Here is a 26583-nt window from a genome sequence, read left to right on the forward strand (position 1 = left end):
ACTTCAAAACCTGGGGGAATCTCCATGTACACTTCTTCATCTAGATTTCCATGAAGAAAGGCATTCTTCACATCTAGCTGGTGTAAGTCTCATCCAAAATGGGCAGCCAAAGAGAGAATAACTCGAACTGTATTCATCTTTGCCACTAGGGCAAATGTCTCCTCATAGTCAATCCCATATGTGTTTGGGTATATCCTTTTGCTACCAATCTAGCTTTATATCTTTCTATTGTCCCATCTGCCTTATGTTTCACTGTGAATATCCATCTACACCCTACTGCCTTCTTGTCTCTTGGCTTATCAACAATCTCCCAAGTTGAATTTCTTTCTAATGCATTCATCTCTTCTTTCATGGCTTGATTCCAATGTTTAATTTTCATGCCCTCCTGGATTGAGGTAGGAATTTTTGTGGCATCAATTGCAGCAACAAAACTTTTGTGCTTATCAGAGAGATTGTTAGTGCAAACTACTGAGAAATAAGATATTTAGCACATGATCTTCTTCCCTTTCTCAATCCAATGGGTAAATCCTCAGTAATACTTACCTCCTCCTCATTGATATCTTCAGGGATCCTCACCTCCGGATTAGACAATTTTTCTTGCTCGAGAGTTGAAGTGGGTTGTTTTCTTCTTTCATATTTGTTGCCAAAAAATTTGTCTTCTTCCTCTTCTTCCTCACGGTGGACTATGGTAGCTTCATTGCTCTGGTCTTGGGCATCCTCCAAAGACAAATGTCGTAATGATAAGAAGGAGAGTTCATCCACTTCAAGTGCTTTCTCCCCCTAAAGTGGTGGACTGACATAAAAGGATTGTGTTTCATGAAAGGTGACATCCATGGTGATAAAGACGCGACGACTATGAGGATGATAACATTTGTACCTTTTTTTATTAGAAGGATACCCAATAAAGACACATTTAAGAGCTCTGGGATCTAATTTACCACGATTAGGATGATGAGAGTGAACAAAAACAACACATCCAAAGACTCGACTAGGTAGACTCGTTATTATGGAAGAAGAAGGAACAAAAGACAATAGAGACTCTATAGGACTAATGCCATTTAAGATACAAGTGGGTAACCTGTTGATGAGATATGTGGTAGCTAACACAGCTTCTCCCCAGTAATTTTTTGGAACAAACTCTGGAAATTAGGTTAAATGGAAATTGATATGTTTATTACAAAGAGATCATACAAGATATATACGGGAGACCTAAGCTATTTTAGGAAATATAATAACTATATTCTATTCTAGAATCCCTTGATTTATGGGATTGTCCCTATTTATTCAAATCTGTACTGATTACAATAAAATATATACTTGTTATGAAATACACAAATTTCCTAATTTATTCTTTCCTAAAATACTATTTGATTTCCCACACTCCCCCTCAAGCTGGTGAATAGATGTTTTCCATTCCCAGCTTGGATACAATCTTCTCAAAATTGTGGCAGCCCAGCCCCTTGGTAAGAATGTCTGCAATTTGATCTTGAGAGGACACATATGGAGTGCATATCAAGCCACTATCAAGCTTTTCTTTGATGAAGTGTCTGTCCACTTCAATATGCTTTGTTCTATCATGCTGCACTGGATTGTGGGCTATGCTGATTGCTGACTTATTATCACAATAGAGCTTCATAGGTTCTTCCCATTTTATCCTCAAGTCTTCTAAGATGATTTTAAGCCATAGCAACTCACATATACCTTGTGCCATGGCTCGGAATTCCGCTTCAGCACTGGACCGAGCCACTACACCCTGCTTTTTACTTCTCCAAGTCACAAGATTTCCTCCAAGAAAGGTGCAATAACCTGTAGTTGACCTCCTATCCACAATTGACCCTGCATAATCAGCATCAGTATAGGCTTCAAGCTTCACATTACCATTCCTTTTGAATAGAATCCCTCTTCCTGGAGTTCCTTTAAGGTACTGTAAAATTCTGTGGGCAGCTTGTAAATGGGTCTCCTTTGGGCTATGCATAAATTGGCTAATTAAACTCACTGCATAGGCAATATCTGGCCTGGTATGAGACAAATATATAAGTCTGCCCACTAATCGCTGGTACATCTCTTTTTCAACAGCAACGTCTTCTTCTGCATTTCCAAGCTTTATGTTTGGTTCTAATGGGGTACTAGCAGGTTTGCACGCTGCCTTGCCAGTTTCCTTGAGCAAATCAGTGATATACTTCTGCTGGGATATAAATATCCCATTCTTGGAGTGGGCAACTTCAATTCCCAAAAAATATTTTAGTTTTCCCAAGGTCTTGATCTCAAATTCCTTGCCCAAGCATTGGCTCAACAATCGCTGCTCTTCTTTATCATCTCCAGTTAATATTATGTCATCCACATACACCAATAATATTGTTACTCCCCCTGACTTGGAATGTTTAAAGAACAAAGTATGGTCCCCTTGACTTTGTTTGTAACCTAGACCTGTCATAACTTTAGTAAACCTGCCAAACCATGCACGGGGGGACTGTTTTAGCCCATATAATGCCTTTTTCAGCTTGCAAACAGTGTTGGTTACAACGTCTCTACCGTATCCCGGAGGTATCTCCATATAAATTTCTTCTTCAAGGTCTCCATGTAGGAAAGCATTCTTAACATCAAATTGTTCCAAGTTCCAGCCATAATTGGCAGCAAGAGACAATATCACCCTAACTGTGTTCATTTTGGCAACCGGAGCAAAGGTCTCCAAATAATCAACTCCATAGGTTTGGGTGAACCCTTTGGCAACTAGTCTTGCCTTATATCTCTCAATTGATCCATCAGCCTTGTATTTCACTGTATAAACCCACTTACATCCAACTGGCCTCTTTCCTATTGGTAAGGTGACTAACTCCCAGGTGTTGTTCTTCTCTAACGCCTCCATCTCTACATCCATGGCTTGCCTCCATTTTCTGTCAGACAATGCCTCAGATAGGGTATTAGGTAGGAGTGTAGTGTTTAGGTTTACTAGGAAGGCTTTATGGGTAGGAGAGAAATTTTCAAAGGACAGGTAATTTGAGAGAGGGTAGATTGGCTGTTTGGTGCATTTTCTTGGCCCTTTTCTAATGGCAATTGGGAGGTCAAGATCATTTTGGGTTTCAATTTCAAGATCATTTTGGGTTTCAATTTCAGCCTGCACAGCTGGAGAAAAAATTGTTACCTCTTTTTGTGGATTTGAGTTGGATTCTTGAACATTGCTTGATCCTGGAATGGCCTTAGTCTTTCTTGAGTATACCAGCTTCTTACCAAATTTTCCAGCTTCAACATCTCCTTGATCAGCTTCACAATTAATTTCACTTGGTACAGCTTCAATTTGATCTAGTTTAGGTTCAAATATCAGGTCTGGAAGAATGGGAAAACCAGAATTACTACTTTCCTTATCTTCCCTGAAACTCTCCCCCGGAAGATAAGGTTGATGGAAATAGCCCTCTTGTTCATTGAAGGTAACATCCCTAGACACAAAGAATTTTTTGGATGGGGGGTGGTAGCATTTATACCCTTTCTGAGTGAGTGAGTAACCAACAAAGACACACTTTAAGGCTCTAGGATCAAGTTTCCCCCTGTCTGTATTATGAATATGGACATATGAGATGCACCCAAAAACTCTTGGTTTAAGATTATTTGTAGTGGATAGGTTTGGATAGAAAGACGACAAAGCTTCCATAGGGCTTTTTGATCCTAAGACTCTAGAGGGTAGTCTATTGATAAGGTGTGTTGCTGTAAGAACAGCTTCCCCCCAGAGATTTTTTGGAACACTATGTTGGAACAACAATGCCCGAGTCTGATTTAATAGATGCCCATTTTTTCTTTCTGCGACCCCATTCTGCTGTGGTGTTTTGACACAAGAGGACTCATGAATTATACCTTCTTTTTGACAAAAAGAATTAAGGACATGATTGAAGTAATCTTTGGCATTATCTGACCTAAGCCTCTTAATATTAACACCAAACTGACCTTTTATCAGGGAGTGGAAGTTTAGGAAGACAGAACTGACTTCTGATTTTTGTTTAAGTAGGAAAACCCAAGTGACCCTTGTACAATCATCTATAAAGGTGACAAACCATCGAGCACCAGACACATTTGAAACATTAGAAGGTCCCCATACATCAGTATGAACAAGATAAAAGGGGAAATTGCTAATTTTATTACTTATTGGAAAAGATACACGCTTGTGCTTAGCAAGTTCACACACCTCACAATGAAGACTCTCAACATCTAACTTTGTAAACAGAGAGGGAAACATAATTTTGATCACTCCAAAGGAGGGATGTCCCAACCGACAATGATAAAGCATGATTTTTTCTCTGTTGGTCATCAAAGATTCAGATATGAAGGAATGAGAGATTCTGTTTTTGTTGGACAGATTTGGATCTTCAAGATAATAAAGGCCATTCCATTCTCTAGCATGTCCAATCATCCTCCCCGAATCCTTGTCCTGAAATACACAATGATCGTTGTAAAAAACAACCTTACATGACAAATCCTTTATAAGTTTTCGTATAGAGACTAGGTTGGTGGACAGCTTTGGGACATGGAGAACATCTTTTAAGGTTATTAAAGAATTGATTTGGATATTTCCTTGACCAGCTGCAGTTATAAGGGTTCCATCTGCTGTGGCAATTTTCTTGTTGCTGGGACATGGGGAATATGTGGAGAAGTATTTGGCTAATGGTGTCATGTGGTCTGTGGCTCCAGAGTCCAATATCCAGTAATTGTTAAAGGGTGTATCTGAGACATTTAATCCAAAAGAAAGTGGAAACTTACCTGAATATGCCAAAGAACACACACCTGTAGGTTTTTCCAGCTTACTAAGAAAGGTTCTCACCCTTTCTATCTCCTCTTGATTAAGATGGGCAGCAGCTTCTGGATTATTTCCTTCATTTGTTCCAGCAGCAACATAAACTTGTCCTCCTTTCCTTGAGGGGCCTCCTCTGTGTCCCCCTTCTCGATCTCGATTTAAAGGCTTCCCATGCAACTTCCAGCACTTCTCTCGGGTATGACGAGGCTTATTGCAGTAGGTACACCAGAGACCATCACCTTTTTTCTCCACATTTGCTGATCCTCCTTTCTTCTGTTCGGCTACCATGGCCAACGTCTGTTCTCCTTTATGGTCAGCCACCATTGCTGAGTTCTCTACTACTGCTGGACTCTCCAACATGAGACCCCTTCTGCTTTCTTCACTTCTCACAATAGCCACCACTTCATTGAAGCATGGTACCTTTTGCTTCCCCAATATTTGAATCCTAACTTGATCAAATTCAGGATTCAAACCAACAAGGAAATCATAAACTCTGTCTTGTTCGATATATTCCTTGAGAAGTGCTGAATCTTCAGTACATTTGGCTTTTATGACTCTATAATGGTCTAGCTCCATCCATAATGATTTCAACTGATTGGCATATTCTGTAACAGTCTTGTTCCCTTGTTTTGCTGCCAAAGTTTTCACCTTTACGTCATATACTTGAGCAGCATCTTTGGCTTTAGAGTAGGTTTGCTCTACAGCATCCCAAATCTCTTTTGCCGAATTAAGGAACATGCATGTGTCGCTGATTTCTGGAATCATTGAATTCCACAGCCACGCCATGATCATTGAATCTTCCTCATCCCATGTAGTAAACTTGGGATCCTCCTGTTTGGGTCCAGACTCCATCAGGTGACTCAACTTCCCCTTTCCCTTCAGCACTGTACGAACAAGTTGGGCCCACTTCAAATAATTTCTTCCATTGAGTCGATATGCAGAATGGATATTCTGCAGTTCTCCAGGAAGCTGGGAATGGGAATTCCCTGTTTCTGGGGTTGGGTTCACAACTTCCGCTTCCCTTGACATCATAGCAAGAAGATGGCTGAGCGGAAAAAAGGAAAGGCTGTGCAATTAAGGCACAGAGAAGACAGCAGCAACAGAAGATTGAGCGATAGAGAAGGTTGCAATAGCAAGGGAAAAAAAATGTAATGAATATAGGAAAAGATGCAGCAGCAATGCAGGCTGCCGTCTTAGGGTTATGAGAGATGCAGCAGCAATGCAGGCTGCCGTCTTAGGGTTAAGAAAAATGCAGCAGCAATGCAGGCTGCCGTCTTAGGGTTTACAATGCGCAGACAGAGCTTCCTAGATCGGAAGCTCTGATACCATATTAGAAAGTGGGTTTTTAAGCCTAACTCAACCCCACAAAACCGGCTTATAGGGTGAGGTTTGCACCTCATTTATATATTATAATTTGGCCTTATCTCTAGTCGATGTGGGACTTCCAACACACCCCCTTCACGCCGAGGTATAGACATCTCGTGCGTGATAGTAGAAATTGGGTGGTCCGATGGCGGCCCGATAGCGGGTGGAAGAGAAGAGTAGAATGCCCACTTAGAACTCGCTAGGATAGGCTCTAACCTGGCTCTGATACCATCTGGAAATTAGGTTAAATGGAAATTGATATGTTTATTACAAAGAGATCATACAAGATATATACGGGAGACCTAAGCTATTTTAGGAAATATAATAACTATATTCTATTCTAGAATCCCTTGATTTATGGGATTGTCCCTATTTATTCAAATCTGTACTGATTACAATAAAATATATACTTGTTATGAAATACACAAATTTCCTAATTTATTCTTTCCTAAAATACTATTTGATTTCCCACACAAACATTTGAAAAAGAATAGCTCTAGTTACTTCAAGAAGATGACGATTCATTCTTTCAGCAACCCCATTTTGTTGAGGGGTGTTAACACAGGTTAGTTCATGAACAATACCATTATGAGACAAAAATTGAGAAATTCATGATTCACATATTCAGTACCATTATCAGACCTAATTCTTTTGATATTTTTTCTAAATTGATTTTGGACAAGACGGAAAAAATTAACAAAAATTTGAAAAACTTAGGATTTATTTTTCATAAGGTATGTCCACGTGACACAGGTACAATCGTCAATAAAGGTAACAAACCATTTGGCTCCGGAAATAGAATCTATGACAGGACCCAAACATCAAAGTGAATTAAATCAAATGGAGAAATACTCTTTTTATTACTAATAGGATAAGATGCACGATGGTGTTTTGACAATTGACAAATATCACAATTAAAAGACTCAACAGACTCTTTGGTAAACAAATGGGAAAACAAGGACTTGATAAGACTAAATGAAATATGCCCAAGCCTTTGATGATGTAGCCATATTTGGGAATTTGCCCACATCTCAGATGTAGCTTGTTGACTCATAATTTGTGTTGCTTTGGTCATCAAACTCTAAAAAATACAACCCACTTTGCTCTTTAGCAGTTAAAATCGTCTTCCCTGTGGCAAGGTCCTAAAAAACACAATAAGTTGGAAAAAATGCTACTGAACAATTTAAATCCTTTGTGACTTTTTGCCTAGAGATAAGACTATATTAGCTAATTGAGGAACATGTAAAACATCCTTCAATATAATAGATGAGTCCAAAATTATATTCCCAGAGCCACATATATGTATACCCTGACCATTCGCAACTGTAATAAGTTGTGCTTTATTGCTTTTACCATATGAGTCGAAAGACCCACTAAATGGTGTCATATGATCAGTTGCATCTGAATCAAGGATCCAAATACCTTGAGACACTTGACCAACACTATTGAGACAAATCTTACCTTTTATGGACAGAGTAAATGATCCAGAGGGCTTACTCATTGATTCAACCATTGCTTCCAAGCGCTCTAGTTTCTCCTTATAAGCTTTCATATCAAGATCTAGTGGTTGTGGATTAGATTGTGAAGAACTAGATTGATTGGTGGCTTCCTGTTCTAAGGTAGTATGATTTACCCATCTTTGAGTAGACCCTTTGTTGTTTCCCATGCGTTCGAGAACATTCTTTCTTCCATGGAGTTTGAAGCATATTTCCTTGGTATGTCAAGATCTTTTACAGTATGAACAATAGTCCCCATGAGTACCTTTTTCAAACGTCTTTCCCCCAGCCTTTGTTCCCTTGTGGACTCCCTTTCCAGTTGTCATGGCAGAGCCTGTGTTGGAGATCCCTCCATTTAGCATGACAGTTCTCCGAGTTTCTTCTCCTCTTACCATAAAAAAAACTTTTGACAGGGATGGTAATTTTTCTCTTCCAAATATCTAAACCCGGATTGGGTCATACTCATGATTCAAGCCCTGGAGAAATTTAAAGATTCTTCCCCTTTCAATGATTTCAACAAAAGCGGCAGCATTTGTTTTACACATCTTTATTGTTTGGTTCTGATCGAATTCCATCCAAAGACCACTCAGGATTCCGTGATATTCTGATACAGAAAGGGAGCCCTGTTTTGTATTAAATATCCAGTTCTCAGTGTCATAGTAAGCAGCAAGATCCTTTTTTAAAGAAAAAGTGCTCTGTAAATCAGCCCATATTTCTTTTGCAAAAGAATGGAACATATAATTTCTCCTTATCTCAGGAATCATGGATTGCCACATCCAAGTCATAATTAATGAATCTTCATTGTCCCAAATTGAGAAATAAGTGTCATCTGGTCCTGGTCCTCCTCCATCTATGTGATCAAGTTTTGAACGACCCTTGAGAACCCTTCGGATAAATTGGCTCCATTGTAAGTAATTCTGACCATCCAACCGATCGGTACCTCCTATATTTGGTAGGTCATTAGGTACTCCCAAAGGAACCTTTTTTACTTCAGACATCCCGTAGAACGGAACTAGGAGTCTCCGGTGACCTTTTCCAAGACGACGACGGCATGTGGGTCACACCGAGAAGAGGAGCAAAACCTTCAAACTCAGATCTGCTCAAATATAAGCCAAACGAGTCGTCACCGACCCCAGGAACAGATTCAGGAGGCTCCAGCGACCCTGTCTGTGGCGGCGACGACGAGTGGGTCTCGTCGGAGGTGAGCGCGTGGGCTACACGCGCCGGCGACTGTGGCAGCGCGTGGCAGCTCCTCTCACGGAGCGACTTTTGGCGTTGTGATCGCCGGTGTTGGGCACACCTTTCTGCCCTATCAACGACCCCAACCGGCGACGGCGGCAGCGGCGGTGGTCGAACAGCGACGGCGGTGCGACTGTTGCAGCGGAATGGAGCCCCAAGATTTGGAGCTCTGACACCAAGTTGAAAATAAGACTGATTTATTATTCTCAATCATGAAAAATACATTCTCATATCCTCTATTTGTAATAATCAAATTCTCTTAAAAAGGAAAATAGGGAAACTAGGAAAACAAAATAAAATAAAAGATTATATATCTATATCTTCTAATTAGGAAGATTCTAAAGATATTTTCTCTAATTACAACATTATCTTATCCTTGTAAATTATTTACTATTCACTATTTTCAGTCTCAACTCCAACTATAACAATAATAATAATAATAACAACCACCTTGGTCATTTCTGACCTCCGTGCTGCCTCTTCTGCTTCTCGGATTTTTCGAGTCTTCAAGAACTTATCTGAGAAAATTGAATACATTTAAATTTTAATGTAATGAAGGTAATATTATTTTGTCTAAGCAATTCCTGACATATATAACAACTTAACTGTTTAACATCACTATTTTAAAAAGTACCGTCACCCATGAATTATAAACAAAAACAAATACATTTTTTCTATCAGCACAAAATCAAATACATACAATTGCATTTAAAAAGCCAAAATGTAGAAGATAAAACAGTTTAGTAGAGGATGGTTTGAACAGCATTAAAAAATATGGCAATTCTAACTTCCTAAGACTGCAAAAAAATGGCCCATTAACCTTGACTAGAAAACCAATTTTGTCCTTATATTTTCTGTAAAGATTAAAATTCTAAGCATTATTATGGAACAACGAAATCCCAATTAAGTTGGCGCCTTAAAGTCCACTAATCATTTGCAGCACGTCAAAGTAAATTAAAAAGAAAGAAAAACATATAAACAAGACACAAGGGACATCGAACCAAAAAGTTTGTCCTCATATTTCAACTTTTGCTTTCTCGACGTCATTAGATTATCAATTTTTTAGAAGTAAACATTAAATTTGTCAGGTAATGATCAAAATGGAAATGAAATGAGGGGAAGAGGATAAAAGTTCCCCTGTTTGAGAGTATAAATTACATAGGATGGAAATGGAACAGAAGGGGGAATCATTTTTCGTCGTTTCCCCTTGAAGATAAAAATATCACTTCCCACTAATTGGGGTGGAATGAGGGGAAACACAAGGATAATGGAATGTTGTACGGTTAGCACAATGGTAGCTTTGTCCCATGCCAATTCTTCCCATCCCAGCTGATCCCCTCTTTTTATTTTCAGTGTCATTAACAAAATAGATCCATAGAGAGTAAATATATAAAGTGTACATCAATGGAGACAGGGCATAAAAATAGTTTAAAATAAATGGTTAATAAAATTTTACTTTTCTTGTGGAATGGTATTACCATCATTACCTTCCTTTTTAGCTGCCAAAAGTCTGTGATAATCTTCAGCAGTAAACTCATAGAAGTCATCAGTCACCTCTTCTAGAAACCATAAACAAAAGTTTAATCAGGATATTTGAGAAAAAGCCAATATCAATAAATAAAAATTTCCAGGAAAGCATTTCTGTTGCCTTGGGATTGTCAATAAGATAGGGTGCAATTACCATTGGATAATGCAGAATTTGATGATGAGGAAACATATGTTTCAAAAACACGGATCTCTCGCCCAGCTCTTTCTTTCAATGCATCAAGCTTGATCTGCTTCAATACAATATAATGGTGAAGGAAATATCATCGAAATAAATAGTTCACTGAATTGCAGAAGCAGTAAACCTGAACCAGGAAACTTTTGATAGAAGTACAAATATACAAGTTAAGACATACATGAGATAGAAATATCCATAATGCCTCATGGAAGATCAAAGATAATAATTTCTGAGGACAGGGAAAGGAAACCTTTGTTATTATTTCAATTTAACAGGTCCAAAGGACCAATAGTATTTTTATCTTGGATTGGAAGGGGAATGGTTTTGAGTGCTGGAAGTTGCCATTTGAATTCCAAATCACACAACTCACTTGTGGCTGGATTCACATATGTAACTAGTTTGGTCATGCACAAAGAGGTTGTTAGAAGTGGACTTTAAACCTAACTCAACCCCACAAAACCGGCTTCTAGGATGAGGTTTGCAGCCACTTATAAACTATGAAATGGCCTTATCACTAGTCGATGTGAGACTTCCAACACACCCCCCTCACGTCGAGGTATATACATCTTGAGCGTGGGATAGACATTTTTAATGAGTGGTCCGATAGCGGCCCGATAGCGGGTAGAACAATATGCCCAGCAAAGAACAAATATCACTAAGATAGGCTCTAACCATGGCTCTGATACCATGTTAGAAGTGGACTTTAAGCCTAACTCAACCTCACCCTACAAGTCGGTTTTGTGGGCTTGAGATAGGCTTAAAGTCCACTTCTAACAGAGGTTATGAGAAAACACTAAAAAAATTGGGCCATAAGGGTGGGAAACAACCTCTCTTAACCCTCAAATGTGATCCCCACACAGAAATTTCTTTGTTATCTTCCTCTCTTTACCCCTATTAGATATATTATATTATTAGATATCTTATTTTTATCTTATCTTTATCTTTTATTTTTAATTAGTTTATTATTATTCCTTATTTGTATTTTGCGCTAAGTTCATATCTCTTTTATTATAAATAGAGTACTCTATGTGTATATTCAACACAAAAATGATTAATCTCATCTAGTTTTTCTACTATATAAAACATCGTATTAGAGTCAGGTTACTATATTCAAAATGATATCAAAGCTAGGTTCTTTTATATAAAAACTTTCGTTGCCTCTCCCACTACACCCGTTGTCACCGGAGTTCCAGTTTCGACTGACGACCACACGACTTTGATCGTCTTGGTCAGGCAACCACTGTGTTGTCAACAATGCCTTCATTGGAGCTCCTACATACTCTTAGTGCCTTTCTAAGTTGTGCATTTTCTCCCTTTATCGCTGTGCATGGCAGCGTGTCCCATCTCCTCTCTGGTAGCTATTCAGAACGTCAAGGTCGCTCTTTTTCCTCTTTCAAGTGCCTTGGTTGGAGAATCTTGGATTTTTAGGGTTTCTCTCTCCTGTTCATTCATGGCTTCTTCTGTTGCTGCCTCTTCTGACCTTTCTTCTGTCACTGGTGCATTTTCTTCTGTCACTGGTGCATTTGACCCATCCATATATGTTTTTTTTCCAGTGGCAAAGATAGCTTTTGTTAGTTTGTTTATAACCATGGTGGCTCTTCAACAATGACCTATTTATCCACTGGATGTCAACAATGCATTCCTCAACGGCAATTTACAAAAAGAGGTTTATATGGAACAACCTCCCAGATTTGTTGCTTAAGGGGAGTCGCTTGGATTTATATTTTTTCTTCTATGTCGTCTTTGCAAATCATTAACAATTTTGTATCACTCGAGTGCAGAAGCTTGATACATATGATTTGTATGTGTTAAATATAGTGAAGAAGATTAGGAGAAATCTCCCTTATGTGTTTAGCATACACATAGGGTAGTTTATTTATAATGTAAGATAAGGGTTAAACCCTAAATACAGAATGGGCTAAGCCCAATTAACAGAAACACACAACTTAACATCTAACACTCCCCCTCAAGCTGGAGCATATAAATCATATGTTCCAAGCTTGTTACAAAGATAGTCAATTCTAGGTCCTCGTAAGGACTTGGTGAATATGTCTGCCAACTGGTTGCTTGAGTTAACGAACTCAGTCTTGATATCTCCAGATATGATTTTTTCTCTAATAAAATGACAATCAACTTCAATGTGCTTGGTTCTCTCATGGAAGACAGGGTTAGAGCTAATATGAAGAGCAGCTTGATTATCACATATAAGTGTCATGTGAGTGGCATCTCCAAATTTCAATTCATTAAGTAATTGTTTAAGCCACACAAGCTCGCAAGTAGCAGATGCCATAGCTCTATATTTTGCTTCTGCGCTGGACCTTGCCACAACACTTTGCTTCTTAATTTTCCAAGATATCAGGTTGCCACCAATAGAGACACAATATCCAGAAGTAGACCTCCTATCAGAAGGGGAACCAACCCAATCAGCATCTGAATAGCAAACGATTTTTGTATCGTTGTTAGGGCCATATAGCAAACCTTTTCCAGGTGATCTTTTAATATACTTCAGTATGCGAACAACTGCATCCCAATGGTCTTCACATGGGGAGTTTAGAAATTGACTCACCACACTAACTGCGAAGGAAATGTCAGGACGCGTAACAGTAAGATAGTTTAATTTACCAACTAATCTTCTGTACCGTTCAGGATTTGAGAAAGGCTCCCCCTGATTTGGTAAGAGTTTGATGTTAGGATCCATAGGTGTCTCAACAGATTTACAGTTCATTAACCATGTTTCCTCCAAGAAGTCTAACGCATACTTCCTCTGAGATATGACAATACCATCATTGGATTGTGCTACTTCAATACCCAAAAAGTACCGGAGTTTGCCAAGATCTTTGGTTTGAAAATGATGACAAAGGTGTTGTTTCATCTGAGAGATGCCGAGATAGTCAAAATTTACCAAACCAGGCCCGAGGAGATTGTTTTAGGCCATATAAGGATTTGCGAAGACGACATACCAATCCAGATGACTCCCCCTGAGCAACAAAGCCAGGCGGTTGCTCCATATAAATTTCTTCATGCAAATCACCATTTAGGAAAGCATTTTTGACATCAAGTTGGTAAAGAGGCCATTGTCGAAGAGCGGCCATGGCAATGAATAGGCGAACAGAGGTCATTTTTGCCACTGGAGAAAAAGTATCACCATAATCCAAACCAAAAATCTGTGTAGCCTTTGGCAACCAGTCGAGCTTTCAGACGATCAATTGTGCCATCAGGGCCAACCTTGATAGCATACACCCACCTGCAACCAACAACAGACTTTCCAGATGGTAATTGGACAAGCTCCCAAGTTCCACTTTTCTGTAAAGCACTTAATTCATCCAGCATAGCTTGACGCCAGCCAGGATGACTTAAGGCATCACCCACAGATTCAGGAATTGACACAGAAGAAATGGATGAGAGACAAGTGTAAAAAGATGGAGATAATCTGTGGTAACTAAGAACAGTATAATGGGGGGAAGGGTTACGGGTAGAGCGTATACCTTTACGGAGGGCAATAGGCAAGTCAGACTCATTTGCTGGAGCCGGAGGAGACACAGGAGGCGGCACTGGAAGTGAGTCATGAGGGAGACAATTGCGGCGACTATAAACCTGAAGGGGTGGTGGTGAAGGACGATCCTGTGGTGAAGGAGAGTCTAAAGAAGGAGACAAAATGGGTGGAGCATCACCAGGAGGATCATAGATAAGAGGAATATCAACAGTAACAGGGAGAGGTACATAACTAGAAGATAAATGTGTAAAGTAAAAAGAAGATTCATCAAAAGTGACATCAGCAGAAATAAAATGACGATTGAGGGAAGGGGAAAAACACTTATAGCCCTTTTGTGACCGTGGAAATCCTAAGAAGACACATTTGTGAGACCTAGGAGATAACTTATCAAGACCAGGACTAAAATCATGAACAAAACATGTAGACCCAAAAACTCTAAGAGGTAATGGATGTAGAGGGTCTTGAGGAAATAATATAGAATGAGGGATTTTGTTTGCTAGGACGGAAAATGGCATGCGGTTGATAAGATAACATGCCGTGAGAACAGCATCACCCCAAAAACGTGAGGGTACTTGACCATGAATGAGAAGGGTACGAGTTGTTTCAATAAGGTGTCTATTCTTGCGCTCAGCTACCCCATTTTGTTGAGGGGTATAAGCACATGAGGTTTGGTGAAGAATGCCATGAGAAGCCATAAAATGTTTAAACTGTTGAGAAAGGTATTCACGGCCATTATCACTACGTAAAGTGCGAATAGAAACCCCAAACTGAGTTTTTATTTCATTGAAAAAAGTTTGAAAAATAGAAAACAACTCAGAACGATTCTTCATGAGAAACAACCAAGTACATCTGGAATAGTCATCAATGAAGGTAACAAAATACTGAAATCCTAAAGTTGACTTAACACGACTAGGTCCCCAAATATCAGAATGAACCAATGAAAAGGGGGATGACGCTCGTTGTGAAACACTACGAGGAAAGGAACTACGAGTATGTTTACCTAATTGACAAGACTCACACGACAAACTTGATAATTTGGACAGACTCGAAACAAGTTGCTGCAGTTTGGCAAGACTGGGATGACCTAACTGAGCATGAAGAAGGGATGGTGACTCCATGATTACGCCAGCATGTGGAGAAGGGCTAAGATGATATAGGCCATGAGACTCACATCCTGTGCCAATCATGTGTTTCGAACTCCGGTCCTGCAAACAAACAGAATCTTTGGTAAATGAAATAACACAATTAAGGGAACGAGTTAGACGACTTACGGACAATAAGTTAAAAGGAGACCCAGGGACATAAAGTACATTACCAATGGATATGAACGGAAAAATATGAACAGTACCAATACCATGAGATGAGACTCGAGACCCATCAGCCATCGTTACCAAGGGTAGATTAACCGGACATGACAAGGAAGAAAACAAGGACTTGTTACCAGTGATATGATCGGTGGCACCTGAGTCAAGGACCCAAGATCCGAGAGAGTGAGTTAGACCGACAAAAGGAGTACCTGTGCGTGTAACAGAAGCAGATGTAGTGGAACTAGAGTGCTGACGGTCCTCATACCATCTGAGAAATTCCTGAAAGAGTAAAGGGTTATTCATGGTATTTGATGAAGTAGGATGGTCTGCAGACGGTGATCGGGGAGGTGGATCAGAATTAGCCATTGCTATAGGTCGAAGAAGACGTCCATGAAGTGCATAACATCTATCAATTTTGTGGCCTAGCTTGCCACAGTGGTCACATTTTGGACGTCCTTTACCTGGTTGGCGAGACCGACTCCGATCATCAAGTTGGGCAGCCATGGAGAGGGAGAAACCCTAAAAATTCAAAATGCTCCGATTGACGCAACGACCACAGATCCAGAAAGAGGGCGAGGAGGCGATCACGGCGGTGCTGATCGGCGGCGGAAAGCTCCGACGACGCGCCGGCACGCGCGGCGGCAACGGTGACTCTTGCGGTGGCGCGTGGAGGCGCGTGAGAGGTCCGTTCGCCGCGATCTTCGTACGACGGTGGTCGCCCGACCGAGACGCTTCCGATGGTGTCGTCGTCGGTCGATTCTGGAACTCCGGCGACGGCGGCGATTGCAACAACAGCGGCAGTGATGGGTGCCGAAGACCGTGGAGTTGACTGGAACTATTCTTGTGCTCTGATACCATGTTAGAAGTGGACTTGAGGCCTAACTCATCCCCACAAAACCGGCTTGTAAGGTGAGGTCTGCACCCACTTATATACTTTAATTTGGCCTTATCTCTAGTCGATGTGGGACTTCCAACACACCCCCCTCACGCCGAGGTATATACATCTCGAGCGTGAGATTAGACATTAATGGGTGGTCCAATAGCGGCCCGATAATGGGTGGAACAATATGCCCAACAAACAACCAATAATGCTAGGATAGGCTCTAACCCTAGCTCTGATACCATGTTAAATATAGTGAAGAAGATTAGGAGAAATCTCCCTTATGTGTTTAGCATACACATAGGGTAGTTTATTTATAATGTAAGATAAGGGTTAAACCCTAAATACAGAATGGGCTAAGCCCAATTAACAGAAACACACAACTTAACATCTAACAGTATGCACCACCTTGAGAGGGAGTATTAGATATATTATATTATTAACGCTTAAATGCTTACTCCGTCCCATGTTAAGAGGGAAATTTATGTTTAGTACCCGATTTTAAAAGTGTAGACATTAGGTCTCAAAGTTGTCAAAATTGTATGAATTGAGTCCTTTCCGTTACATGGGCAGTAACAGAGTTAACTTCCAGCTCACGTGGCAAAGGAATCTGCATTTTTTCTTCTCTCTCCTCTGCCTTTTCCTGAAATGCCCCCAACTTTTTTTCTCTTTTCTATATTTTTATTTTTTTCTCTCTCTCTTTGCTCTGCATCATCTACCTCCCAAATAACCATTGCTCCAGTGAGTTCCCTCCGAGTCTCACTCGCCTCGCTCGTCTCACTCACTTGGATCTCTTCTCCAACAACTTCACCGGTCAAATCCCTTTCTTCGTCAACAACTTAACCCACCTCAATGGCCTCTTCTTGGAACACAATGGCCCGCAGGAAACATAGATCTTTGTGGCCTGCCGTTGAAGGCTTGCAACCCCTTTTTCTCAGCTCCGGCGCCGTCTCCCTCCTCCAATTCGACCCCGGCCACGACGCATAAGAAGTCCAAGAAGCTCTCCACGGGCGCCATTGTCGCAATCATTGTCGAGTTCATTCTCGTCGCGGCGTTGCTGCTGCTGCTGTGCCTCCGCGACGGCAGCCAGCGAAACTGCCAAAGCCTGTTACGGCAGCACGTGTCATGCCGGTGGAGGCGGGAACGGCGTCGTCGAAGGAAGATATCACTGAGGGTTCTGCGAAGGCCGAGAGGAACAAGCTGGTATTCTTTGTTTTATTTGAAGATTTCACTTTCAGGGTTTTATTTGAATTCTTCTCTTTCGAGGGTTTTGTTTTTAACAAAAAAAGAAAGACAATGTTTGATTTTAATTGAAGCCTCAGATTCGGCAGTGAATGGATCCTGTAGGCCTTACAGTATTGTTGACACATCACCAAGATTGATCTCAAAGCCTCTATTAGTTGTTGAAATTTCTGAAGACCTCCATCCACCAAAATATGCAGTTTCTGGTCAAATAAATACTCTGTAATTTTGTAATTTGTTTTTCCTTGTATGGTTTAGTTGTGTTGGATACCTAGTCAAATGGGGCAAAGTGAGGACAAATAACCTGCCCTCTATGTGTTTGTGAATATGCCAATGTGTATTTTACCAACATGGAGCCAACATTCATTTGATGGTTTCAACCTTATTCTATGTGATGCTGAAGTATTTTGCAGAAAAGTAGTCTTAAAGGGTGGCCGTGAAGTATTTCAACACAGTTTTATTAGTTTTGTTGTTGTTATTGCCATGAAGTGTGTGTTGGGTGATTAGCTTATTTGCATGAAGTGTGTGTTGGGTGATTAGCTTATTTGCATGAAGTGTGTGTTGGGTGATTAGCTTATTTGCATGAAGTGTGTGTTGGGTGATTAGCTTATTTGCGGGCAATAGCATGGAGGTGTTTTCTTAGTTGATAATGGAGGTAGGTTTTGTAGGAAAAGCATTTAATAAAGATATAAAAAATAAAAAAGCCGGGGCATTTCAGGAAAAGGCAGAGGAGAGAGAAGAAAAAATGCAGATTCCTTTGCCACGTGAGTTGGAAGTTAACTCCATTACTGCCCATTTAACGGAAGAGACTCAATTCATACAATTTTGACAACTTTGGGACCTAATGTCTACACTTTTAAAACCAGGTACTAAACAGAAATTCACCTCTTAACATTGGGACGAAGTAAGCATTTAAGCCCATTATTAAATATCTTAGATAGATATGTTATCTTTATTTTTTATCTTTAGTTAGTTTATTATTATACACTATTTGTATTTTGGACTTCGTTCATATCTTTTCTATTATAAATAGAGTACCCAATATGTATATTCAACACAAGGGAGATTAATCTTATACATAGTTTTTACTATATTCAACACATCTCATAGAACTGCATGCACTTCATATATTCAATGTTTCCTTCTATTTTATTACCAATTGAAATAAATGCGGGAGGTCTGGCTGGTCATTGACCCCTGCCTCTACTTTGGTCCTTTTACACTTATTGTCTCTACCCTAAACAGCCATAGAAACTCCAGAAAAAAAAAACTTCAAAAGACAGCCACAAAATGAGAACAGACAGGAAAAATGAGTTCAGACAAGATAGAAAAAAAGTCAAGAGAGTCAAATTTGAATGGTGTTACATGAGATTCAATCTTTTCCTATATACAATTGAAATCCCAAATCAGTCCCAAAGCCTGGGCCAAAACAGTCGTGCTTGAATCAGAGAAATTCTCAAATTTTATGATCTGGTAAGAAAGATCAGTTACTTAGTCCCATCATACCAAATTACTTCAAATCCAAAACAGAGGGCTGAAAACTCAAAAAATGATGCAACTCTACAATCTAGGTCATGATTTTGACAACAAAGATAAGAAAAATGGGGTAAGCCAATAGGACTAATTACTTTATCAAATGCTTTGTTTGTTTGGATAGGACTATTCAAATTCACTATATTTTAATTTTCTTGTTATATACAATGTTTCAATTAACCCAAAACAAAGAAATTATTTTAATATTAAAGAATATTCTACAATTCAAAAATAAAATTTCGTGATATATTTCCATCAACATTTGTTGAGGCTATTTTTTGGTCAAAGTTTTCGAAGATTTGTTGGGTAATGTCATCAAGGGTGTTTTTTTCAATGGACATTGGTTGATATTGTTTTCATTAGATACCACCAATAATTAACTTTGAGAACATATCAGGGTTATTTTTTGACATCAATAATCAAGGGGTGATAGAGTTCTTTAGTCAAGAAATCTAACACACTCCACAACACAAACTAACACAGAAGAAAAAGAATGTGTATTACTTTTGTAATTCTCGATACAATGTACATACTCCAATCAAGGGAGCACTCTCCTTCCATAGGAACAAGTATCATGTCTATACAAAAGAATATCCCAAAAGCTAACCCTTTACAGTAGCTCATAACCTTCTTATAAGGTTCCCCCAGTTAACTAATTATAAGGTTCCCCCAGACTAATTGCTAACTGAATAGCTAACAATCAACCACATTCCATAACCTCCTAACCACCCTATTAATTTCTCTTCCTCCTCTCATACACTCTTAATACTCTATCATTACCCGTCGCCAAAAGATCAACCTTGTCCTCAAGGTTAAATTCTGGATATTACACCTTAATGGTCAGCTCATCCTCCCACGTTGCTCCCTCTTTCCCTCCTTCCTGCCACTCAATCAGCACTTGTGGCACCATATCCTCCTGATGCTGCTTCGTCCTTCTTCGTAGCACCCTGAGTGGCCAACATAATAGCCTTCTACTTGTAACTCTGTTGGCAGGTCCCCTTCCACCTGTTGTGTTCCAATTCCCAATTTCAACTGGGAGACATGGAACATAGGATGTATCCAAGTTGTTTCCGGAAGCTGTCTGAACGCCACCGGTCCAATCTATTTGATCACCTGAAAGGGTTCGTAGTAACATGCTGACAGCTTAGGATGTAGCCTAGTGGGCATGGAAGCTTGCTTGTGGGGTCTGATCTTTAGATAAACCTAGTCCCCCTCCTTTTTTTGTTAGCATACTTAACCATTTGATCCTGCACCTTTGCCAAATGGTGCCTCAACTGTTCCAGAGCCTCATTCCTCGTCTGCAACTCTTGCGCCACTGCTTCCACGGCCGTTTCCCCTAGCACAAACCTTGTTAGAGTGGGCAGATGTCTCCCATAAACTGTCTCCAAGGTGGTACACTTGGTTGCCCCCTCATAACTGGTGTTGTACCAGTATTCTACTTAAGTTAAAACCGAATTCCACATCTTGGGCTGTTCAGAGCTGAAACAACGTAGATAGGCTTCCAATATCCAGTTAGTACCTCGGTCTGCCCATTCCGACTGATAGGTTGTACTCATGCGAAGCTATGTACCTTGTAGTCTAAATAATTCCTTCCAAAATAGACCTAAGAAGGTACGGTCACGGTTACTCACAATCGAAGTAGGCATCCCATGAAGCCTAACTAGACCTCTGCTATGGACTTGGCTGCATAAGGATGCTTGATGGGTATGAAATGCCCATATTTGCTCAACCTATCAACCACTACTAACACTGCATCATACCCCTGGGATTTGGGTAATCTCTCAATAAAATCCATATTGACTTCCTCCCATATACCTTGAGGAATGCCAATGGTTGAATCAGGCCTTGGGGTGATGATGCTAAGTACTTATGTTGTTGGCAAACTAAACAGGCCGCCACAAAATCAGTTACTGACTTCTTCATGTCAATCGAGTATAGTGATTAGGCTACCCTTCTGTAGGTCCGATACACCCCTGAATGTCCCCCCATGGTGATGGTGTGAAATTAAGCCAACAACCTTGGAATCCAAGCCAACTGGGCTGAGAGCACTAAGCGGCCCTTGTAATGAAGTCGATCATCCCCTAGACACACCTTGTAAAGAGTTATTTCTTCCACCTTCAACCCCAATTCCTCTACTAGTCTTGTCGAAATGAAATTATGGCTTGCCCCGACTATCTATCAAGACTAATATCTTTTTCCCCTACACCCAGCCTTGCAGCTTCATTGTGTGGGTCTGGGTTAGGCCCCCTGCTGACAAAATGGATAGTTCTATGCGTTTCTGCTCCATCTCCTCTTCTTCCTCGTCTTCCCCTCCTTCATCACCTTCGGCCATTATCATAACCCGAATGCTTCTTTCTAAACACCTATGCCCTATATAAGCCTCCACAGTAGAAACACCTTCCTTCCTCCCTTCTCTTGTCATACTCGGGATAGGTTAGAGTTCTCACCCCTATGTTTTGCAACTCCCCTACTGCATTACTTCCTACCTTGGAACTCATTGTGTTGACCTCTCCCTCCTTCTTCGACATGTTCCCCCCACTTGTAGCCCCCTACCCTTTTTGGCTTCCCTTATACGTTTATGTTCTTGCAATTGTCCCCGAACTCCCCTGATACCTTCCCCATGGCTGATTGCTCTTATTACCCGTTCCTCCACTCATTCTTGAATTACTCCCCGCTTCCTCTACATTTCGGGCCACCTCCATTGCTGTCAACAGTTCCCTCGAGTTATGGGGCCGAATTTGGCTCCTGATATCCCCTTATAGACATGCACAAAAGTAACCCAACAATTGTTCCTTCGTTACTCCCATAGCTTGAGCCACAAGCACCTCAAATTCTTGGACATACTCCTCCACCATCCCCCTGTGTCTCACGGCTGCCAATTTCTCAAAAATTGACCCTCTATTCCTTCATCCAAACCTCCTCATCAAAGCCTCCCAAGAAGGGTTCTCGGTTATTTTTTTCCAAAATCTAAACCAATACTGGCACACCCCTCCATGTAGATGTAAGCCAGCTTAATCCTCTCCCTTCCCATGACATTTTGGATATCAAAAAACTTCTCTGCCTTCAAGATCCACCCCATCGGGTCTTGTCCCTCAAACGTGGGTAATTTTACCCGCTTCATCCAATTCCGCTGCACTTCACCCCTGTCGTCCTCCAAGTCGTCCTCGGGACTTTCCTTCCTTCCTACCCGACCTTCATTCACGGAGTCGCGACTCCCCTCTGAACTCCTACCCTGGTTCCTCGTCCTTCTGCAGAGAACACGTGCGAGTTCTTGAAGTTCTTGGTGCACCCTTGTCATCTCGGCCTTCAATCCCTCCATGTCGTCTCCATCGAATCAAACCACTCTTCCATCCATCCTCCCCTATAGCATTTCAGTTTTCCCTCCATCTCGCTCCACAAGCTTTGATCCGACAAGTCAGACCAAATTGATAGAGTTTGTTAATAAAGAAATCTATCTAACACACTCCACAAAACAAACTAACTCTGACAGAAGAAAAAGAATGTGTATTACTTCTTTAATTCTCGAATACAATGTACAGACTCCACTCACAAGGAAGCACTCTCCCTCCACAGGAGCAAGTATCTTGTCTATACAAAAGAATATCCCAAAAGCTAACCCTTTACAATAGCTCATAACCTTCTTATAAGGTTCCCCAGACTAACCGTTAACTGAATAGCTAACAATCAACCACACTCCTTAACCTCCTAACCACCCTATTAATTTCTCTTCCTCCTCTCATACTCTCTTAACACTCTATCAAGGGGTCTTTTGCCAACTTTTACAACATCTTAGTCAAGGCTAGATGAAAATTTTCCCAATTGACACTAAAAAAAGAAATTATCAAGAAAATAAAAAACAAGATAATGTTGATGCCAGCCAAAATACAAACATTGCAAGTATCGACCCAGACAAAACTCTAATAAACGTCAAGGGAAAAAAACTTGATGACATCAGCCAAAAAATAGTCCCTTTAACATTGGCTAAGGCACTCTCTAACTAATGTTGACTAAGAAATGACTACAGCCTAAATCTAAATCAATGGAAAAATAATATCAACAATTTCAACTAACACAAATATATCGGTTTAATAATCTTCATACATCAGGCAGAAAAACACTCACATCGTTAATAAAAAAATCAAGTTGAGAAAAGTAGCCCAACCAATGGCTAACGACATCCCAACCAAGGCCAAACATATAAATCCCGGCCAAGACCAAGCTAGTGAGAGAAAGTTAGAAAAGAAGAAACATAGATGTGAAACAAGAGAAAGTACAAACATTTCAAATTCTTACATTTTAGGGAGAATTTAAAAGGGGATGGGATCTTGCAAACCAAATTCCAGATGTGATGGCATGATTGATGAGAATGTCGGCCAAAGAATTAAAAGGGGAATAAGAACACCCTTTGTGGAGAGTTGAAGAAATGAAAGGAAGACTCGCTAAAAGTTATAGAAGGAAACACTAGCCAACCCGACCAAAGTGGGAGATAGTTGCTGTAGTTAGTATAAAATATCAAAGAATGCATACTGCAAGCCACAACATTTTCATGCAATTGTATGTAAAAAATTCTATGTCAAGGCTGGCTGAACAGTAAGGGAATCTAGAAAAGGTTGTGGATTAATCGACTGTACTGAAAATTAAATTGCAAAAAGTGATTTTTTTAGAGGCCATATAATGTATTATAACAAAAAGAAAAGGTAGATATTACTCACAAGATGTGAACAGCACATTTAGCATTAGTACACAAAGCAAGTCCCATCCTAACATTAAGCTTATAAACCTACCACACATCCCATCCGAACATCAACACGCTCAAAAGAAAAACAAACAACACAATAGCAAACAGGAGAAACAAAGCATGAAAAATTCTACTGCTATCGCCAATTGGAGAAAACTAAGAGCTAGCCATCTTAATAGAAAGCAAAGGATGAACCCCCAAACATAAAAGGAAAATAACGATGTTTTGTTGCTCTTGGCTAACCCGCCAAACATAAAAGGAAAATGACGATGTTCTGTTGCTCTTGGCTCTAATCCACGAGCAAGCTCTTAACTTAATTACCTCCACCACTTTTTCCAAGAAGTGATTATAGTCAAATTAATGAGAAAGACTGACCACTAAAGGAGATCACCACATCAGTAAATTTTACACTTTCCGCCCCATTTTAGGTTGCACAATTAAATGATTAGTTCTTGTGTTTTTAATCCTTAAAAAATATTTCTTTTATTGGGTACCTTGTTAGTAAATATCACTGTCAATTCAAAAACACTGAAAAACATACAGACAACGGTGAGAACAAAAATTATTTGCTTTCGAAGGATGTAAACAATCCAATAAAAGAACCTTGCGAGACCCACCAAAGAAATCTTCAATAATCAATAGAAAGGAAAATATTAAAAATTGATTTTTTTTTTAATTGGGCATCCTGCTAGTACCTATCAATGTCAATTCAAAAACGCTGGGAAAACATATAGACAGCGCTGAGAACAAAAATATTTTGCTTACCAAGGAAGCAGACGATCCAATAATAAAAAAGAAAGCTTGCAACAAACCCACCAAAGAACTCTTGAAATTATCAACGAAAAGGCAAAAATAAATCCAACCCAGATCAGAAAAGAAGATGAATAGATTGTCAAAGAGATGGTGACAAAAGATAATTCCCAGAAATCGCACAGAACAAAGAATTCAAACAAGATAAAAAGAAGAATATTTAGTGTAATAGCAGAAGAAAGAAACCTTGGTGGCAGCTTCAGTGTCCATGTCGGTGGAAAATTTGTAGGTGGCCCTTCTCTTCGTATTAGAAGTTAGTGTGCAGGAACCCACGACCATTATAAGTGATATGAAACCAAGACTCTTAATATTGTGAAAATTTTGTGTTTTCTATGAGCCGTTCCTCTCTCTCTCTCCTCTCTCTCTCCTCTCTCTCTCTCTCTCTCCCACCTTTTTATAATAATCTCTTTGGATCACTTTGATTATTTTCCTCTTAGATATATGGTAATGGTTAGTTTCACAAATTTATTTAAATAAAAGCCAATAAATTCTTCTTTATTTTCTTTTTCACGGTTTCACAAGTTTGGTATTCTTTGTATGCAAGGAAGGGTTGCACCTCATGAACATTTAGGTTATAAAAACATTTTTGAATGTACATCTTGGTTAGATTCTTTAAATTTAACATTTAGGTGCTTAGGTTTTGTATAAAACCCTGATATTTTTAATAATAGAAAAGTATTAAAAATTTATCATTTTGGCATTTACGTTTTGAATAAAACTGAGTTTTAATAGTAAAAAAAAAGAATAAATTACATAATTAAATAAACTTTTTAACTTGTTAAAAATTAAAACGTAAATAAAAAATTATTTATAAAATTTTACTATTGAAGCAAAGTTTCTAATTAAAATAAAATAAGATTTCATGAGAATATTTTATAAACCTTTTGTCTTGAAAATATTTTCGAACATCCAAATATTTTGTGTTCTTCCAACTGTTTGTTCTCGATTTTGTCATAGGTTCTTTGAATTGCAATAATTCTTTCTTAAGTTCTTCTTTTATACGATCAAGGGATAGTTCTCTATCATTCCCTCCTTCTTGAAGCGAATTTGTCCTCAAATTAGTACTTAAACTAAATGGAGACAAGTCATTAATGTTAAAACTAGAACTCACTCCATAAACATTAAGTAGATCAACAATGTAAGGATTATCATTAATTTCCTTAAGAACTTGAAAAGGTCCATTTCCACTATGTAGGAGCTTAGATTTTCTTTTGGAAGAAAACATTTCCTTCTTAAGGTGTACCTATACCCAATCTCTGGGCTCCAACTTCATCTTATTCCTCCCTTATTTAGCCTTAGAAGCTAGTTTCTCCATCTTCTTTTCAATTTGTGCCTTCACTTCCTTATGTAAGTTCCTAACAAAAGTAGCTTTTACAAGATCTTTGTTAGTCAGAGAATAAATATTAGGCAAAAGTAACAAATCTAAGGGAGTTAGAGCGTTAAAACCATAGATCACCCTCAAATGGAGACACACAAGTAGTAGATTGAACTACCCTATTATAAACAAATTCCACATGAGGTATCCATTCCTCCTAAGTTCTAAAATTTTTATTCACAAAGCATCTAAGGAGTTGAGAAAGAGTTTGATTTATCACTTTGGTTTATCCATCCGTTTGGGGATGACACATTATAAAGAAGAGAAATTGTGTACCTAACTTACCCAACAATAGCTTCCAAAAATGGTTAACAAATTTTAAATCTTTATCTGACACAATGCTCCTTGGAATACCATGTTCTCTCACCACTTTCGTGAAAAATAAATCGGCCACAAGGTTGGCGTCATCACTATTATGATCGGGAATGAAGTGAGCCATCTTTGAGAACCTATCTACCACAACAAAAATAGAATCTTTTCCTCGTTTGGACTGTAGAAGTTCTAAAACAAAATCCATAGAAATATTCATCCATGGAGAGTCAGGAATAGGAATGACAACAGGTCGGGTCGGACACAAATAGTGTGTAACCACAACCCAACCC

At 39.5% G+C, this 26583-nt stretch overlaps 1 protein-coding gene and 1 pseudogene across 6 annotated transcripts in view; both read right to left on the reverse strand.

Moving 5' to 3' along the window:
* The window catches only part of PUX1 (plant UBX domain-containing protein 1), a 28363-nt gene extending 3347 nt beyond the window's left edge, over nt 1-25016 (reverse strand). Inside the window, exons 1-4 of one of the 6 annotated variants that reach the window (XM_088115987.1) lie at nt 24793-25016; nt 10562-10658; nt 10359-10436; nt 9331-9398 (exon numbers count right to left, since the gene is read on the reverse strand). In XM_088115987.1, coding sequence (XP_087972113.1) covers nt 9331-9398; nt 10359-10436; nt 10562-10658; nt 24793-24885 — 336 coding nt within the window. In that variant the 5' untranslated portion in view covers nt 24886-25016. Of the gene's footprint in view, nt 1-9330; nt 9399-10358; nt 10440-10561; nt 10659-24792 lie in introns of all 6 variants that reach the window. The other 5 variants (XM_088115985.1, XM_088115988.1, XM_088115990.1 and 2 more) reach the window with 5 other exon arrangements.
* Nucleotides 6264-9305, reverse strand: LOC148197684 (uncharacterized; annotated as a pseudogene).
* Nucleotides 25017-26583: the final 1567 nt, after the last annotated feature.

Source organism: Vigna umbellata, chromosome 5 (assembly GCF_029865625.1).
Source record: "Vigna umbellata cultivar VRB3 chromosome 5, Vumbellata_1.0, whole genome shotgun sequence".
NCBI classification, from domain to species: Eukaryota; Viridiplantae; Streptophyta; class Magnoliopsida; order Fabales; family Fabaceae; genus Vigna; species Vigna umbellata.